Raw genomic sequence first — 19632 nt, 5'->3', positions numbered from 1 at the left:
TTATATATAAAGTATTTATTTTTATGCACATATTTACCTACAAAATTTACAGAAAATGAAACAATGCAGAACGTATAGAATACCCTCTTAGAGTTCTTAGAAGCAGAGGGTTTATTGCTGCGATTCAAAGAATACAATTTTATACACAGGAAAGTCAAGATGAATACATGTTAGTTAAATGGCAGCTTTACTAAATGTTTTTGTCCTATTATTCAAATTTAGTTTCATATTAGATGAAATTTAAAATATTGCTCATGAAATAATTTAACCTTTTCAAAATCTTCTAATAAACAGGTAAAAGGCACCTCTAGTACTTGAAGTACTTATAGCAGTCCCAACAGTTTCCTTTCGAGGGCTACTGTACTCCACGTGGCTGTTGCACATACACAGTATGTCATCAACACTCTCCAGCAGTGAGAACTGCAGGTTCTGGTTTGCCGTGTGGTTCCTGTGTTACTGGCGATGGACTGAGCCCATCAGCTACACAGGATAGCACTAGTCTAACACGTCTACCACAGCATAAAATCCAGTCACCTAAAATAAGGACTGTCAAATTCCCAGACAATACATAATTTAACTTGTACATTCAGAAGACTTTGGGGTGTTTTTTAAAATTCTTTTTAAAAAAGTAATTTAGTGTTAAATGAAAACAATTTACTGAAAAATATAACAATAGTTGCCAGAATCCAGTATTGGGCTTAACAAAAATTGTGGAAACATGTATAAATTTTCAACATAATGGAGATGAGCTTTCCTCAGTCTAAGTGGAGTCTGATGCTCTTCCTGCAGCACAATGGGAAGAGGCGCTGAGAATGAAGGCACACATAGTAGCCAGTGTTAAGGAGCTGTGGAGATGCCATGCAGATGGTTCCTGAAATACTGGTGCAGGAGAACAAAGTCCAAACATTTTCCTCTTGGTTTAACATTGGCATTGATTTGCTATTTACAGTAGTTTGCAAAAATACATTATAAAAACTGAATGAGGTTTGGTTTCTAAGTTTAACTTAGTAACATACACACAAACTTCACCTGCAACATTCTTCGCAGGAGCTGAAGTCCTAAAGTGACACTAATACTGAACACAGGTAATCAAGGGTACTGAAGCACTGACAGTTCCGCTGTCATCATCATCATCGAGATACTCCAGGCAAACAGTGCACGCTGCTTGTCAGTTGTTGCTAAACCGTCACAAGCCAATTCCACAAGGAATCCTTTAGGCCTTTTGCTGTACCTCTTATTTGAAGACAGACTGGTTTAGGTTCCCTAACAGTGCAGTTTGTCATTGAACGTGAGGTCTAGGTTTCAAAATTAGCTTTCCTGTCTGTAAAAAAAAAGAAAAAAATTTCAATTCACAGTTCTATTCAAAAGACCGGCAGTTACTTACAAACTTTAAAGGGCATCTGAGGACCATGGTTTAGCAGGTAAAGGCACTTACTGCCAAGCTTGATAACCTGAGTTCAGCCCCTAGAACCAATATGACAGAAGCAAAGAACTTTCGCAAGTCTTTCTTTCCCATTGGCATTGTGGCATATGGTGTATGCACACTTGGGTGTCCATGTGTGCACACATACACACACACAATCAACCAATAAAATGTAAAAATTTTCTTTTAAAGGGTATTTGATGGAGCCAGTGAGATGGCTCAGTGGGTAAAGGCTCTTGCTGACAGGTGACAACCTCAGTTCAGTCCCCAGGACCCAATGTGCAAGGAGACAAATGATTCCTGAGTTGTCCTCTGATGTCCTCCTGCTGATCAAGTGCTGGGATTAAGGGTTACGTCACTATACCCAGAAATATCCATACTTCTATCCTGATGTTTTGATTGTTTAATGTTTTATGGTGGCACAGCCCAGTTAGGTTGCCATTAACTGTATGCAGCTAAGTACTTGAAATGGGACTAGTTTAAATTGAGATGTTCTATAAGACACAGGGAATGTCACAGAAAATACCAAAAGGGAGGGTGGTTAAAAAGAAAAAATACACTGGATAGAGATTGGAGCTTTTGGCCAATGGTAGTGGTGCACACCTTTAACCCCAGTACTTGGGAGGCAGAGGCAGGAGGATCTCTATGAGTTTGAGGCCAGCCTGGTCTACAGAGTGAATTTCAGGATAGCTTTGGTGTATTTTTGTTGTCTGAATTTTGAGACAGGGTTTCACTATATAATAGCCTTAGCTGACCTGGAACTCACTATGTAGACCAGATTGGCCTTGAACTCAGAGAGATCCACTTGGCTTTGCCTTCCAAGTGTTGAGATTTATGTTTCTTATTAAACTATATTTATAATACATAAAAATATTCGGGCAAAATGCTTCTTTCTACATAAAGTTTTCATTTCCTTAAGCTAAAAAGTAAACTAAGGGGCTGAAGAGATGGCTCAGCAGTTATGAGCCAACAAGGCTGACCGGTGTGGTGGGGCATGCCTTTAATCCCTGCACCTAGGAGGAAGAAGCAGGTGGATCTCAGTGGGTTTGAGGACAGCCAGAACTGTTACACAGAAAAACTCTGTCTCAAAAGGCCAAACAAACAAAAAACCCCAGCCAACCCTGGTACATAGTGGCTCACAAACATCTATAACTCTAGTTCCAGGGGATCGGACATCCTCTTATGGTCTCCACAGGCACCAAGTATAAACATAGTGTACAGACATATGGAAGCAAAATACCTGTACACAAAAAAAAAATAAATCTTTTTTTAAAAAAAGTAAACCAACAGTCAGGAATGAATATTCACATACTGTTGGTGGCCAGAATATTCTAAGAAATGTTTTTATAGAGTTAAGCCAAGCATATAAAAAATAAGTTATAACAGCAACAATAAAGTACATATCATAAAATCCAAATTCTTCTAAGGGTTTATCTGAACAAACTAGATTCAAGTTGAAGGGTTTACACAGATGTGTTACATTACTAACACATCTATTCAGTATTCTTTGGGTGCCTACTATGTGCCAAGTACCGCATGACATGCTAAATATTTAGTAATAAACCACACAAAGCAGCTTCTGCCACAGTGCATTTAATTCTAGTGGGAAACAAAGAACACACACAGTATGAAAGATGGGGAAACAACTGTATAGCAAATAGGAGGTTAAATTACAATGCAACCAGTATGCAATTGGACAACTACGATAATTTGGGTAGGGAAATAAGCCTGGGACTTTGTACATGGTTATGGCCAATAATTAGGGGCTCTTAAATTCCTGTGTTGGGGCAACATGTTCCTTAACTAGAAGCTAATAAGAATATACAACAAAGTGCAAGACACGATCATCTTTGATTGGTGAGAATTTAGACAGTTTTAATTTATATTTTTCTTCAGATCAAACGTGTCACCTAGATGCTGGTTGCTTTTTCAACTTTCACTTGAGGTCATTTAGTTTTTGCTAACTTCTTGCTATTGTAGAATACTCTCTTATGTGTGTATGGTTATGCACTCATGGTGTGTACGCACATGTGGAACTTCTTCAAAGTTCAGAGGACCACTGCAGGTATTCTGGGGCATCATTCTCCACTTTCCTCTCCCGAGACAGGGTCTCTCACTAAACTTGGAGCTGGCACCCCGGCAATGCTCCTGTCTCAACCAACTACAGTGCTGAAGTTACAGGCAGTTGTGTGGCCATCCCTGGCTTTTTAGCATATCTTTCATACCAGTTTTCCACTATTTTAATGAGGTATATTTAAAGATCAGGTTCATTTTATTTTATGTATATGAATGTTTTGCCTGCATGGATGTAGACGGTGCCCTCACAAGATCCATCTGCCTCTGCCTCCAGGGATTAAAGGCATGCACCATACCTGACTTTTTTTACTTTTGTATTTTGTTTTGTTTTTTGAGACAAGGTTTTTCTATGTAGTTCTGGCAATCTTGGAGCTCACTATGCATACCAAAATGGCCTCAAACTCACAGAGATCCTCCTGCCTCTGCCTCCTGAGTGCTGGAATTAAAGGAGAACATACTATGCCAAGCTCTTAGATTTATTTTTTGAAAATAATGTGTGTGTGAATGTGCACATGTGAGTGCAGGTGCTTGTGAAACCCAGAAGAGGGTGTTAGATGCCCTGAAGTTGCTGTTACAGGCACGTATGTGACATGGGTGCTGACAACTAAACTTGGAATAGTAATGCACGCCTTTAACCCCAGCACTCAGGAGGCAGAGGCAGGAGGATCTCTGTCAGTTCAAGACCAGTGTGGTCTGCATAGTGAGCTCCAGGACAGCTAGGACAACATAGAGAAACTCTGTGTCAAACAAACTGACAACCCCACCCATAAAACCCACATACAGGTTGTTTACCTATAGTTAAGATATTTTTATTTTACAAATGACACCATACAGAATACCACAAGATAAATAACATTTTATAAAGTCATTTCTTGCCACTTTGGTTCATTAATGACTACCGTATTTTTAAATTTTACTGAATTTTAAGGTACATCATGATTCTATCATTAAGAAAGATCAAAATGAGATGGGCATGGTGGTGGTGCACACCAGTAACACCAGCAACCAGGAGGCTAAGGCATGAGAAATGAAGGTTTGAGACAAACTTGGATGACATAGTAAATTCCAGGCCTGCCTAGGCAACAAACCAAAACCCTGTCTCAAAATTTAAAAAAATACTAAAAATATAAAAGATTCAACTGTCAACCCTACCAATTTGTTTGGCACCACTGACTAGCCCTGGCTGGTCTGGAACTTGCTATGTAAAGCAGGCTTGTCTAAGCCTCCTGAGTGCTAAGGTTAAAGGTGTATACCAACAAGCCTGACTGAACGGTTTCAGGTAGAACCTTGTTTTGTTCAGCTAAGGTACCGCTATGGAGCTCAGGCTGGCCTTAACTCCTTTACTGCTTCTTTTTGTTTGCTTGTTTGTTTTTTGTTTTAAGGACAGCATTTTTATCTACAGACTAGCCTCAAACTTGTATATAGCTAAGGAGAGCCTTGAATTCTGATCTTCCTGTTTCCACCTCCCATGTGCTGGGATTACAGGTGTCCACCATCATGCCTGGTTTTATGTGGTGTTAGAGATCAAACCAAGGCTTCACACATGTTAAACAAGCACTGAGCTACACTCCAACCTTGGCTTCACATTCTTGCCTCAGTTCCATGTATGGAGATTACAGGTGTATGCCACCATGCCTGACCCACATGACCCAAAAGTCTGTTTCCTAAAACTAAACATGTCAGTACTCCCTCAGCATTTCTGTTATTTTGAAACAGGGTCTCACTATGTAGATCAGAGTGGCCTTGAACTTGAAGTAATCCTCTTGCCTCCCAGGGGCAGAGATTATAGATGTCAACTATCATACCTGGCTACGGGTATATTCTAATGAAAAAATACTTACATCATCACAAGACATATTGTATTCTGATAATACAGTTCGACATCGAGCAGCTATGCTGAATCAATGTGGTCAAAGGAAAATCGCCAATGCAAAGCAAGCTTCTGTTATGGTTCCGACAAGAAATGTTACCCCCAAAAGCTCATGTGTTAAAGGCTTGGTCCCCAGCCATTGGCATGTAGAGTAGCAAAGGGACAAACTTCATCAAAAATAAATCCACTGATACATTCATTGCTAAGGGGGTGGGGCCTAGTCAGAGGATGTAGGTCACCAAGGGGGTGACTTTGAAAGGCATATTTTGTTACTGAACCCTTCACTCTGTTTCCTGCCACCATGGGGTTGTTTTACCCCACACTCCTGGCTATGACATCTGCCTTACCATGGCCAAAACACAATGGAGTTTTCAGTCAGTCCTGGACTGGAACCTCTCAAATCAGGAGCCAAGACAAATCTGCCCAGGTATTTTGTCACTGGGGTGGAATGTGATTAACACAGCTTCTAACAGCCACTTAGATAAGAGAAGTTCTTCAGCTTAGTTCAGAGAACAAAATTCAACTCCTGGTAAAGGATACATTGATGGTGCGACTACTCTTTTGTGTATGCCCGCAAAGAACAAGCCTATTAGAGTTATACAGCTAATTGTGAAAAATGGATGATTCCATAATGACGTGAAGAAGGACACCTGTAAAAGAAAAGTGTGAGATGTCAAAATCTTAGGACCCTACACAGAAATGTATAATGTTTACCATCTAAACTACAAGGATGTGAAGACTCCAACCACTCCAGTTCTCTTTACTGCTGTGCCGTGAACATAAAGCACAGGCTGTATCTTCTTTGTATGGCAAGATAACATAGAGTGTATGTCATCCATGCCAAACACTAGACCATTTCAAATTCATTCCTATAATCAGAAAACCACCCCACCAAAAACCCTGATCTTTCTGTTCAGTGACTGAAGATGGGACCTTTAGTCTCTTTCTCCCCTCTCCCCATCTCTCACTCCCCCCACCCTCTCATCCCCCACCCCACCCCACCCCATAGGGTTTCTCTGCTTAGTCCTGGCTGTCCTGGAACCCACTCTGTAGACCAGGCTAACCTCAAACTCAAAGATCTGCCCGCCTCTGCTGGGACTAAAGGTGAAAACACAGATTGAATTTGATTTAATTACCTCTCTGTCAAAAGGCTTCCTCACGGCTGGGGTGGGGGTGGGGGTGGGGGTGGTGGTGGGGGGGTGGTGGTGGTGGTGGTGGTACACACCTTTAATTTCAACACTCAGGAGGTAGAGGCAAGTAGATCTTTGTGAGTTCAGGGCCAGCCTGATCTACATAGGGAGTTCTGGAATAGCTGCATAGACTGTCTTGAAAAATTAAAAGCTACCTTAAGAGAGCTGGGCCAGCTCTGTCATTCATAACCAGGTCCCAAAATAATCTTTATCTCCTGCCCCACACTCCACACATACATCGCCTTCCCTATTAGCTTAGTTTCTACAGCTCCTCCATCGACTTTGCTTGAAGTAAATGAAGTTTATTTGAATTGTTTTACATAAAGCTGTTCTGAAGCTACTTGAAAAATAATGAAGTAGAAAAATATGAAATTTTTAAAAGTTGTTTTTGAAGCTACTAAGACTTCAGTGGTCACAGGACACTGAAGCAGGGAAAACTGGTTAGTAGGAATCTGTAAAGAACTAGAGAGAGAGAGAGAGAGAGAGAGAGAGAGAGAGAGAGAGAGAGAGAGAGAGCGAGCGCAAAGGGGCTTCATTCAGATCTGGGCATAATGAAAAGACCATAGAGAAGTTGAAAACACACAATTCTAAGACTATGTAGAGGAACAGGAGTCCAGGATCCACATGTGGAACAAGAGAGGGCACAAATGCAGAAGGCTTGGAAACTGAAACATAACAAAGTGAAAAGATAAACATGTAGAGTGTCTAGCACAACAAAGTGAATGGACTGCTAAGAACAGAGAAGAAACACTCAAAAGTAGCAGAGCACTCTCCCCACAGGAGATTCTCAGGGTTTAAGACAAGAGCTAAACACACATACAAGACAAAGAAATGCACTAGGTGTATGAGTCAACACAGCCAAATGAAGACCAAGGCTTAGGTGACGCCAAAGACAAACTACTGCTGCAGAGGACTTCCTTTTCCTTCTGTTTAGTGAGACAGGGCCTTGCTATGGAGCCCCTGCTGACCTGGTACTTCCACTGTAACCATGGCAGCCTAGAACACAGCCATCCTGTGCTTCAGCCTCCCAAGTAGGGCAACATAGGCATAAGCCACCACGGCTGCCTCTGAAGAACTACTTTTTTACAACCTCTGAGGTTTACTGGCCAGCAGGATTGTTGATAGGTAAAGGTACTTGCCACCAAGCCTGATAACCTGAGTTCAATCCCCAGGACCCACATGGTAGAAGAAGAAAGCCAATTCCCCCAAAGTGTCTTCTGACCTCCACAAGAGTGGCAAACACACACACACACACACACACACACACACACACACACACACACACACATATATAATTTAAGGAAATCTGAGAGTTTTTTGTTTGTTTTTGGAGGAAGGATTTTCTATGTATCCTTGGCTATCCCAGAACTTGCTCTGTAGACCAGGCTGGCCTCAAACTCAGAGACCCTACTGCCTCTGCCTCCCAAGTGCTGGGATTAAAGGTGTACGCTACCATGTCTGGCTGAAAACCTGAGGCTTGATTCCTACCAGATGGCTCTGTGTCTATACAATGTTAGCACATACAGTACTTTGTATTTCATTTGTAAATGTGTGCATACTATATGTGCGCATTCGTTTGTTCCTCTCTTACCATCCACCTTACTTTTTAGGACATGGTCTCTCACTGAACCTGGAGCTCACTGGTTGGCGGAACTGACTGACCAGCAAGCTCTGGAATCCTTCTCTGTCACCCCACCCCTCCACCCCCGTTCTCCCCCCCACCCCCACTGGGTTACAGAACTGGACTGCTGCGTCAGGTGCTCATGCTTACACAGCAAACGCTTTACCCACTGAATCATCTCTCCAGTCCCCATATTTCATACTCTAAGAGTTGTTGGTTATTTTTCTGGTGTTATTTAGCAACAATGTCTTACCATGCAGCCTGGGCACCAGTCACTCAAACCTCCTGGTTCAGTCTCCCTTGATGCCGAGACTACAGGACTGCACCACACCCCTGGTTTTGTTTTGATTTTAATTAGGTCAGTTGTATTAGCCTCCCTCCCTCCATGGCAACAACCAATGACATCCAAACAGCAGCTTCCTCCTTCTTTTAGGAGTTTGCAATACCCTTTCTCTCCCTGGAATTTTTTTTTTTTTTTTTTTTTTTTTGGTTTTTCAAGACAGGGTTTCTCTGTGTAGCTTTGAAGCCTGTCTTGGATCTTGCTCTGTAGACCAGGCTGGCCTCGAACTCACAGAGATCTGCCTAGCTGCCTCCTGAGTGCTGGGATTAAAGTCGTGCGCCGCCACCACTGCCTGGCTCTCCCTGGCTTTTATATCATACCTCCTGCTTCAGACACAGTTGCTGGGTAGAACTCTCATCAGGTTTGGGGTTATTAAATACTGAAGGTAAAAGAGCCAACCCTAAGGCTAACAGCTATCTTCTCACCTAATTTAGAAAATCATATTAACTACATAGTTTTGGGCCTATTTCCGATTACATTTAATTCTACGTTTTATTAAGATCTCAACTAGCTGAAATCAGCTTATATTTTTCTCAATTATAAGTAGACTCATTTCCCAAGATACAACTTTTTAATCTTCTTGCCAGCCTCCTTCCACCCTCCCCTGCAGATGAGTACCAAGTGCAGCCTTTAGATCAGATTTTATAAATGAACTCACAGGAGAGTTTCCTGTCTGCCATAAACCCCTACTAACAAAACTCAACACCGACCTCCCCTGCTCCCTGTCCTTTCCCATCTAACAACCTCCTGGCTGTCTGAATTGCCAACTACATTGATGACAAAAGCCTTATTAATAGGCTTCCCCTTCTGTATAATTTAAAAAGTAGAACATAACTCTACAGATGTAACTACTTAATTATAACTTCAAAAGGGAGAGCCTAAGCCAGGCTATGGTGGCACATGCCTTTAATCCCAGAACTCAGGAGGTAGAGGAAGGCGGATTGATGTGAGTTCCAGGACAGCCTGGTCTACACAGTGAGTTCCAGGACAGCCAGGGCTATATCTCGGGGAGGGGGGGGGAGCCTATTTTATTTTTATGATTTCTGAAAACTGTAACACTGAACTTATAGCCAGGTGTGGTGGTGTGCACCTAGAATCTCAACACTTGAGAGGTAGAGGCAGAAGCAGATGGATCTCTCTAAGTTTGAGGCTAGCTTGGTCTATACAGGAAGTTTCGGGACAGCCAGGGCTACAAAGTGAGACCCTGTCTTGAAGGAAAAAAAAAAAAAGAAACAAACAAAAAACAAAATAAAGAAAAACCCAAGACTACAGATTTTCTAATAAAAAAAGATTGAGCTTGAAAGTAAGGCACTAGGAGAAAGAGGTGGAAACTTCAGGAACATTTGATCAGCTTTCATCAAATAATCCTTCCAGAGCTAACATTATGAAATCCGATATTGCATGTGGTAGAGCGAAGCTCCTGCACAGGCCCAGTGGGAGACCTCTTGGGGTTCTGATATTAAACTCCAGGAAAGAAACGTAGAAGGACAAATGCAGAGAAAGGAGAGCTTTGCTAACTCAAGGAGCGGACACGTGTTCTCTTCAATAACAATGAAAACACATGGAATTAATTGTGACTCCTAGGATCGGGTCACTTAGAGATCAATTTATAACTCAATTCTGTCAACTTCACTGAGTACATGGCCTAGAAATCAGTGACTTGGTTTCCTTCCTGATTCTGGCCACCTGGTCTAATCTGTTAACCAGTTATATTTGTCTTTTTCCCCCCTGGCAACTCAAATGCTTTATGGGATGCAGAAAGGTATTAATAGATAATTCACTGAATTACAATTTTTAAAAGCTGGTACTTAACCAGGCAGTGGTGGCACACACCTTTAATCCCAGCACTTGGGAGGCAGAGGTAGGGCAGGTGGATCTCTGCAAGTTTGAGACCAGCCTGGTCTACAGAGTGAGTTCCAGGACAGCCAGGGCTACACAAGAGAAACCCTGTCCCAAAATAACAACCCACAACAACCAGCTAGAGCTTTCCTTTAAGCGAAAGAAAAACAGGAGCATGTTGCTAATCTAAGAATTAAAGTCATTAGTAGCAGGCACAGGTAGCTTGGCATCGTATTTCATAATTAGCATCACTACATCCAGTATCTCATTTAATCTGCTAAAGATTTTAAAATGAAATTTCTACCTTTTGGGTCTCAGGATCTATTAGCCAGTTCCAGGCACCAGTAGCTGTACAGACAGACACCACTATAAGAAGCACTGGTGAAAGAGAAACAGAAAATTAGTAAGCAAACACACCCTTCAGCCCTCATGTCTCGATACCCCTTCCATCAGTGCCTGACAGCCACAGCCAAAGGACGCAACACTTGATCAGACACAGCAGTGACCAGGCTCAAGAGTCAGACTTGCCATCTTGAGGGACTCTCTTCAACATTCTCAACTCCAGAAACGGAGGATAGCAACTTCCTCTTTCTTGGTTAGAATTCATGAGAATGCAGTCTAAAACTTAAAACCAAGAAGTCAGATGGCAAAATTTCAACATAAGACTCCATGCTATAGAACTTTCATTGTGGTTTTGCAGATCCTGTAAACTCAAATTGGAAAAAGAAAACCCCATTTTCTAATGTAAACACACAAACAAAGGCTCCTTTCTGAGCCACACTGCAGCCCTGTGAGTTCTAACTTGGGGCTCTGCAGTGACTACTGCTGCTGAGTTAAACAAAGGTCGCTGGTAGAGTCACTGAAGTCACTAGGGATCAGACCAATCAGTACTGGTTTTTAGAAGGGACTTAAAAGAAATTTTTAGGGCTAGAAGAACCTGGAAAGGGTTTAGTTTTTCCCACTAAGTTTCTTTGATTTTTAATTTTACATTTGTTTAACTTTGTGTACGTATGTATGCATATGTGTGTGCGCCATGGTGCACATGTGGAGGTCAGAGATACCTATGGGGAGCTGGTTCTCTCCCTACACCAGATGGCTCCTGGGCACTGAATTCAAGTCATCAGGCTTGGCGACAATCACCTTCACCTGCTGAGCCACTTGCTAGACACCCTCCCCTTCTTAAAATCTAAATAGAGTATAAATTGAAGAACAGATGGTATTAATAATAAAGAAAGGAATAAAAGGATACCATGACTTAGCTAATGTTCTGAAAATGAAGACAGTTCTTTCATTCCAGTCACACTGGATAAATTTACAAATGGGAAAACCAAATTTCAGAAAACAGAAACATAATAAAATCCTAATCATCTGGAATTCCTAGTGACAGAGGTAATAAAAAAAATCATTTTTGGTATTTAGTAATAGAATCAAAATATTTTCTGAGCTAAGAACAAATTAAACTCAATTCCTTATTCTGTATTTCCAGAAAGAAATTTATTACACTTTTATAAAAATGACGTAAAACCGGCTGGGCAGTGGTGGCTCACACCTTTGATCCCAGCACTCAGGAGGCAGAGCCAGGTGGATCTCTGTGAGTTCAAGGCCAGCCTGATCTACAGAGCGAAATCCAGGACAGGCACCAAAACTACACACAGAAACCCTGTCTTGAAAAAAACCAAAGACGTAAAACCCAATATTAGAAAGGATTTCATATATTTCATATATATGTTTTTATTTGATCAGGACATTAACCAAGCTGATGGCACTTGGATGAAGTAGATGAAAGTACAGTGTGTTCACCATATGACATTTTAAAAGGTTTTCCAGCAAAGGTTTGGGAGCAATTTCTTCATAAACTAGAACAAGAAAATCACTACTTACGAATCTAACAAATCAAAACTTATGGAATATGGTTATAGCTTCATAAAGACAACTACTAAAAATCATTAAAAGTCCTGACCCCTATGGGGCTCGAGAGATGTCTCAGAGGTTAAGAGATCTTCCAGAGGTCCTGAGTTCAATTCCCAGCAAACACATAGTGGCTTGCAACCATCTACAATGAGATTCGATGTCCTCTTCTGGTGTGCAGGCATACATGCAGGCAGAACACTGCATACATAATAAAAAAATAAATCACACACACAAAAAAAAATAAATCCTGGGGCTGGAGAGATGACTCAGTGGTTAAGAGCACTGACGGCTCTTCCAGAGGACCCAGGTTCAATTCCCAGCACCTACATGGCAGCTCATAACTGTCTGTAACTCCAGTTCTAGGAGATCCCATACCCTCACACAGACATACATGCAGGCAAAACACCAATGTACATAAAATAAAAATAAATAATTTTTTTAAAAAAGTCCCGAGCCTGGCTTCAGTAGTGCTCTTCTGGTCCTGCAGCCTGAGTCAAGCCTGGACATAAGATATGTCTGTCCAGGGCTGGGATGGCTCGGTAGATAAAAGCACATACGCTGCTCTTGTAGAAGAGCGGAGTTCAGTTCTCAGTACATGATGGCTCACAACTGTCCTTAACTCAATTCTAGGAGGCCCAGCACCCTCTTCTGCCCTCCTTGGGTACTAGGCGTGCACATAGTGTGCACACACACATGCAGGCAAAATGCTCATACACATTAAGATAAAAATAATAATTAAATCTTCAAAAAATATAAAGGACTGGGTTCAATTCCCAGCACCCACACTGCAGCTCACTACTTCCTTGGGTACCAGACACACATGTGGTACACAGATGTATATGCAGGTGAAATACTCATATACACATAAAATAATAAAAACCTAAAGTTTTAACAAAAAAATAAAAATAAAAAACTCATGTCTTTGTGGGGTCCAGCCACAGACAGCGTGTCTAGCAAATGTAAGGCCCAGGATCTGAGTCCCAGCAAAAAACATTTGATTGTACTTCTAGGCAAAAACTGAATCTCAAGAGTCCCACTTCCTCCGACTAGTCCAAAGCTGAGTGGCAATAACACATCTGTGGTCCCAACAACTGGGGAAGCAGAGGTAGGTCATTTGAGCCTAGTAACTGGAGGCCAGTCTGAGCAGGACAGTGAGATCGCACAGATGAAAAGACAAGGGGTGGAGGGAGGAGGAAAAGACAGCTTGTCTTAATATAGATGAGCAGAGCCTTCTCATTTGTCCACATCTCCCACTCTGCCCCATCCTGGAGCGGTAACTAGAACTCATCAAATCACACTTGGTAGCCTTCACAATACTTAGGAATGGGCAGTAGTAAGGTGAAAGTCTTTTCTGGGTCAGGCTCCAAAGTACACCACTATGCTGTATCAAAAATCAACTAAATAGGCCAGGCAGTGGTGGCACACACCTTTAATCCCAGCGCTTGGGAGGCAGAGGCAGGTGGATCTCTGTGAGTTCGAGACCAGCCTGGTCTACAAAGTGAGTTAGTTCTAGGACAGCCAGGATTGTTACATAGAGAAATCCTGTGGTGGAGAGAGAACTGTCTCTCACAAGTTGTCCTCTGACCTCAACGGGGGCTGTGGCATGTTAGTGAACCTGCATGCATTCACTTGCTTACAATAAATACATGTAATATAATATTTTTTAAAAATAAACTAAAGGAAATGTCATAACCTTTGTTTTTTACATATCTATATAATTCTGTATGTATGTATACTATATGTACGCAGGACCTGCAAAGGCCACCATGTGGTTGCTGGGAACCAAACTCAGATCTTCCGCTGAGCTATCTCTCCAGCCCTATGTTTTAATTTTTATAGGTATAATTGAATGATTTTTTTTTAAAGCAAGAGCTTTGTATATGCTACACATATGTTCTACCATTGAGTCATCCCCTCAAGTCAAAATATTTTTCTTTTTTCAAAAAAGATTTATTATTTTAAATTATGTGTATTTGTGTGTGTGTGTGTGTATGTGTGTGTGTGTGTGTGTGTCCATATGGGTTTGTACACCTGTCTGCAGAATCTAAAAGAGGGTGTCAGATGCCCTGGGATGGAGTTACAGGTGGCTGACCTAAGTGCTGGGAACTGAACTTGTGTCCTCTACAAGATCAGTATGCACTCTGAATCACCTCTCCAGCTCCAAACTATGACTTTTCTTAACAAAATTATATTTCAATAGCTGGTAGGCAAACTGTGTTTTACTTGGGGAGTCTCTTATGTATCTGTGTACATGTTCATGTATGTATGTATGTAGGGGAGGGCAGAAGTCAATATATGACTTCTTTTATGAGACAGTATCTCACTGAATTGGAGCTCATAGGCTACTGAAGTTTTTATTGCGTGTTTTTTAATCAAAGTTATAACATTTAATAAAAAACATGTATCTTGGGCTGGAGAGATGGCTCAGCAGTTAAGAACACTGGCTGCTCTTTCAGAAGTCCTAGTTTCAATTCCCAGCACCCACATGACGACTTACAACCCTCTGTAACTCCAGTCCTAGAGGAACTGTTGCCCTTTTCTGGCCTCTGGGTATTACACACACACATGTAGTCCACAGATATACATGCAGTCAAAACACCTATACATTCCAGGACAGGCTCCAAAGCTACAGAGAGAAACCCTGTCTCAAAGAAGCAGAAGAAGAAAAAAAATAAGTCCCAAGAAACATCTATCTACATAAAACAAAATGAAAAAAATGTGATTTTTTTGTGGAGTGGTGCTGGACAGACAGCTCAGCAGTTAAGAGCACTTGCTGTTCTCACAGAGAACCTGGGTTCAGTCCCAGCACCCACACAGTGGCTTACAATCACTAGCGACTCCAGTTCTAGGGTATATGGTACCCTCTTCTGGACTCTGCAGGCACCAGGCATGCACATATGTATATGCAGACAAAACACTGATATACTTAAAAATTGAAAAATATGTATATATTTTCATAGAAAAATAAAAATTCAGCTGGGCAGTGGTGGCACACACCTTTTATCCCAGCACTCGGAGGCAAAGGCAGGCTTGCCTGATCTACAAAGCAAGGTCCAGGACAGACAGGCTGTTGCACAGAGAAACCCTAACTCAAAAAAACCAGGGGGAAAAAAGGGGAAGAGGGGTTGGGGGGAGCTAGAGAGATGGCTCATAAGTTAGGAGCACTGGTTGCTCTTCCAGAGGTCCTGAGTTCAATTCCCAGCAACCACATGGTGGCTCACAACCATCTGTAATGAGATCTGGTGCCCTCTTCTGGTGTGTATATACATAATAAATAAATACCCCCCCCCCCCCAAAAAGAAAAATTCAACCATATAAAATAGTCTGTCCTTTTAGGGTAGCCAGTTATAATTTTTCTTTAAAAAATCATTTATAGTGTGCATGATATGTATAGGCATGAAAGCCACGGCACCTATGTGGAGGTCAGAGAACTCTGTGGAGTCCATCCTCTCCTTCCTCATTTAAATGGCTTCTGAGGATGAAACTAAGGCCTAAAGTCCACTGTATGCACCCTAGCCATCTTGCCAGCCCATAATTTTCTTTTTGTAAGCACTTAACTTGTAACACATTGTTGACAGTGTTAAGTAACACATTTAAGAGTTGTCTAAACACAGAAATCTTATAGCTTGGTAAAACAAGCCTTTATTAGTCGAAAGCATTAAATGAAAAGAAGTCATTCCCAGTTAGGAATAAAATTATCAGCTGCACTTCATTTTCCCTTAGAAAGCATTCGGCAACTTACTTCTCCAGCGTCCAGTGGCAGGTTGCAAGCAATGAATATACTCAGTAAGTCTTCTTTCGAAAGCCTTGAGATCTAGGCAAAGAGAGTTCAGTTCTCTACCTACGCTTTCCAGTTTGAACTTATTAAAAATGAAATCTTAGCTCGATAACGGCTACAGGTCTTACACATGAAATCACATGTGTCAGGCACTGTTGGCTTATGATGACAGTTTTAAGTTTGACACAACAAAAAACATCACTTTTCTTTCATTCCAATTTCTGGAAACCAGTTGGTCTACTTTTAGAAGCCTGAAAAATGGTATGTGGAAGACCAGCCAGAGCCAAAAGCTGGAATTGGGGGAGTCGCAAATAAAAGGACTAAAATCCCCTGAATTCTAATTCTGTGGAACCAAGAACTTTCTGCTGAAGCATCAAAACCCATGCGGTCTACTTGACTGCAATTATCCGATTCAGGCTCTGGCTCTTATCATTAATCGATGGCTACGGAGTATGGCTTACTGGACTTCCGTGGACAGATAACGGGCTGTGCAAAGACACTCCCTCCCCTCCTCGGAATGGGTTACCGGTGATCGTCCCGGCAGCAGCAGGGAGCACCTCCGCCTTGTGCTGTGTGACAGGGCGTACCTCTGAATGAAGTGGGGTGTTATTTCCACAGTGGTGGTTTTTTTTTTTTTTTAAAAACTTTGGAAGGCCCAGAGCACTTCGAAACCCCGGCAATTTACCGGAAGCCAAGGAAGAAACTAGGGTTCCGTCTCGTGGGGTTGTCAGACAAAAAGAAAATGAATTCGCACTGTACAACAACGCAAGCGCTCGTCAATGAGAAGGGCCCCCAGTTCGAGCGGGAAAAACGCGACACTCCTCCGCCGCCGTGCGCCCCGTGCCCCTGTCACGCTGCCCTCGCGGCCCCATCCTCCTCGGGACCGGGCGGGCGACACACTCTACCTTCCGCCTGTTCCAGCGAGTTCATGTCGGGCGGCAGCTCCGGTCACCGCAGCGGCCCGGTCGGCATCGCAGCCCTCCGTCCCCGCCCGGCCGGCAGCGCCAACTCCCACCTCTAACCGCTCCCCTCAGCCCCTCCCCTCCACACCGCCCATTTTCTAGAAACGCTGAGTTTATTGGGTATTTTAGTCAGACCTCTTAACTAAAGTAGTTTTCTATTGGCTAGTTTTAGCAAACGCCTCCGGAGACCTAGCGTTAGACGTTCAGCGGGAAGGGCCAAGAATAGCAGGCAGCCAGGCCGATATAGTCATGGCGCCCCCTCCTGCCTCGGGGAGGAACTGCAGCTGGCCAAGCGTACTTCGTTTTCACACGTTCTTCACTGGGTTCCTTTCTTAGTTCTTTCAGTCTCTAGTGATTTGAGCGCCCACTACCTTCTGGGCAGTATTCTGGTTGCTAAGGGGAGATCAACAAGCTGTCCTTGCCCTCAAGAAACTAAAGAAAAAAAACTAAAATATGTTCAGCGGTAAGTAACTAGAAGCCCTAAAAATAGATTTCCTTGATTAATGGTACCTCTTTCTTAGATACCCAACTACTTAAAGAAGGATTTCTCTCTTATTTTCTTCTCATGCTATCCGACATTCCTAATAAAGAATGCAAAGTATAAGCCTCAGTAGCTATAAGAAAAATATGTACAGGGTTAGCAAAATTGATATTTGATTATAATGTCCTGTTTATTTCCTGGTGGTCATTGATTCATTCAACAAGTATTTATTGCATGACACACTAAGCATTGTATTTATCCAAGATGCAATTATGACCAAGGTAGATAAGATTGCAGTCCTCACAGTGAAAGGTTGCAGGGAGCCAGAAGCATGCAAACAAGCGATTGATTTCGGATGAGAGTGGTTCTGTGGAAGAAAGAACAGATACTAAGTTGGTGGAAAGGAAGGAGCTTTAGGGGCATTTCGAGGACATGAGCTGAAGGCCCCAAGATGACAGAAAAGATCAAGGCTGAGCAGGTCTGGAGCAGCACTGCCCTGTTTCCAAAATTATATACTGCATATTTTACTCACCTCAAGCTTCCTCCTAAGTCAGAGGCGGGAAGATGTCTGTGAGATGAGGCAGAGGCAGGCAGATCTACAAAGGGAGCTCCAAGATAACCACGCTGCACAGTGAGACCAACCAACCAACCAACAAAAAGCTGCATCACTGGAAATGAGCAGGAAGCTCTGTTTCACAGGCTTTTGCTTCAGGGGTGTGTGTGTGTGAGTGTGTGTGTGTGTGTGTGTGTGTTTACCTGTGCACATGCCTATAGTATGTTCTCATCAAAATGGAAAGCATTCATACCTAACTGAGGGATCCAGTAAGAAAAAAGATTTGAAACTGTATGAGTTATCAAGGCAGCTGTTCAGAGGTCAATTCTACAAGTGAGAAAAGTAAAAATATGTTTGTGAAAATCTTGGGTTAATGACCATAGCCTGAGCGTAAACTCTAGTTCCACCTACCCCCTTCTTCCTGTCTTTCTCCCCACCGCCTTTGGAAGGAAGGGTTTATTTTGGCTCACAATTTTCAAATTTGTATTTTATTTTATGTGTATGGGTGTTTTGCCTGCATGTATGTCATGGGCCACTTGTGTGCCTGGTGCCAGCAGGGGCCAGAGAGGGCGTCAAATGGCCTGGGGCTGGAGCCACAGGGAGTTGTGAGCTGCTGCGGTGTGGATGCTGGGAATCAAACCTGAGTTCTCTAGAGGACTATCCAGTGGCTTTAACCCGTATAGATAGCCATCACAGTTTTCCAAAGAGCATTTTCAAATCTATTTTCATGATTATGTCTTTATGTCACATGTGTGTGGATGCCAAAGGAGCCCAAGAGGGCATCGGATCCCCTGGACCTGAACTTACAGGAGTTATAAGCTGCTGCGTGGATGCTGGGATGAACTTGGGTCCTCTGCAAAAGTTGTAAGTGCTCTTAGCGCCTGAGCCGTCTCTCCAGCCTCTTAGTTCAGAATGCAAGGGTAACCATTAGTCATGACAAAGAAGGCATGGACTGGGGCATGAGGCAGCCGTGGCATCGCATCTTGTGGTTAGTTGCGGAGATAAATGCTGGTGTCCTCGAACTTCTTAGACTTCTTCAATGTTCCATTTCTGTGTCTCCGAGTCAAATTCATCACACTTCGTTTTGATACACAGCAGTGCTTAGAGAATGGCGATGTATGTTTGGTGACACTCTTCCTGGGGAAGCGAGAATAAATGTCCACTCTACCCCAGATAAGGAGCTGACAAAAGGGGAAAGCAAGGATAACTCGAGAGTCCAACTCGGTGAGCCAGTGAGCTCACTGGGGTTGCTTATAGGAGTACAGGTGAGGGTACTCACAGGAGTATAGATGAGGGTACTCACAGGAGTACAGGTGAGGGTACTCACAGGAGTGCAGGTGAGGGTACTCACAGGAGTGCAGGTGAGGGTACTCACAGGAGTATGGTAAGAGTACTCACAGGAGCACAGGTGAGGGTACTCACAGGAGTGCAGGTGAGGGTACTCACAGGAGCACAGGTGAGAATACTCACAGGAGCACAGGTGAGGGTACTCACAGGAGTACAGGTGAGGGTACTCACAGGAGTACAGGTGAGGGTACTCACAGGAGTACAGGTGAGGGTATTCACAGGAGTATAGGTGAGAGTACTC

General features: G+C 42.7%; 1 protein-coding gene across 1 annotated transcript; it reads right to left on the bottom strand.

Annotated features, from left to right (window-relative positions):
• On the bottom strand, positions 1-17082 carry Cnep1r1 (CTD nuclear envelope phosphatase 1 regulatory subunit 1). Its single transcript, XM_059264512.1, has 6 exons — positions 16954-17082; positions 16013-16084; positions 10664-10737; positions 5910-6019; positions 5341-5395; positions 1-1321 (listed from the first exon to the last, which is right to left on the bottom strand). The coding sequence occupies exons 1-6, from the start codon at positions 16976-16978 to the stop codon at positions 1280-1282; spliced, it is 378 nt and encodes a 125-aa protein (XP_059120495.1). The 5' UTR covers positions 16979-17082; the 3' UTR covers positions 1-1279.
• Between the last annotated feature and the right edge of the window lie 2550 nt (positions 17083-19632).

Source organism: Peromyscus eremicus, chromosome 5, assembly GCF_949786415.1.
Source record: "Peromyscus eremicus chromosome 5, PerEre_H2_v1, whole genome shotgun sequence".
In the NCBI taxonomy this organism is placed as follows: Eukaryota; Metazoa; Chordata; class Mammalia; order Rodentia; family Cricetidae; genus Peromyscus; species Peromyscus eremicus.
The sequence above is the reverse complement of the archived record's forward strand: the minus strand, read 5'-3'. Positions and strand labels throughout refer to the sequence as shown.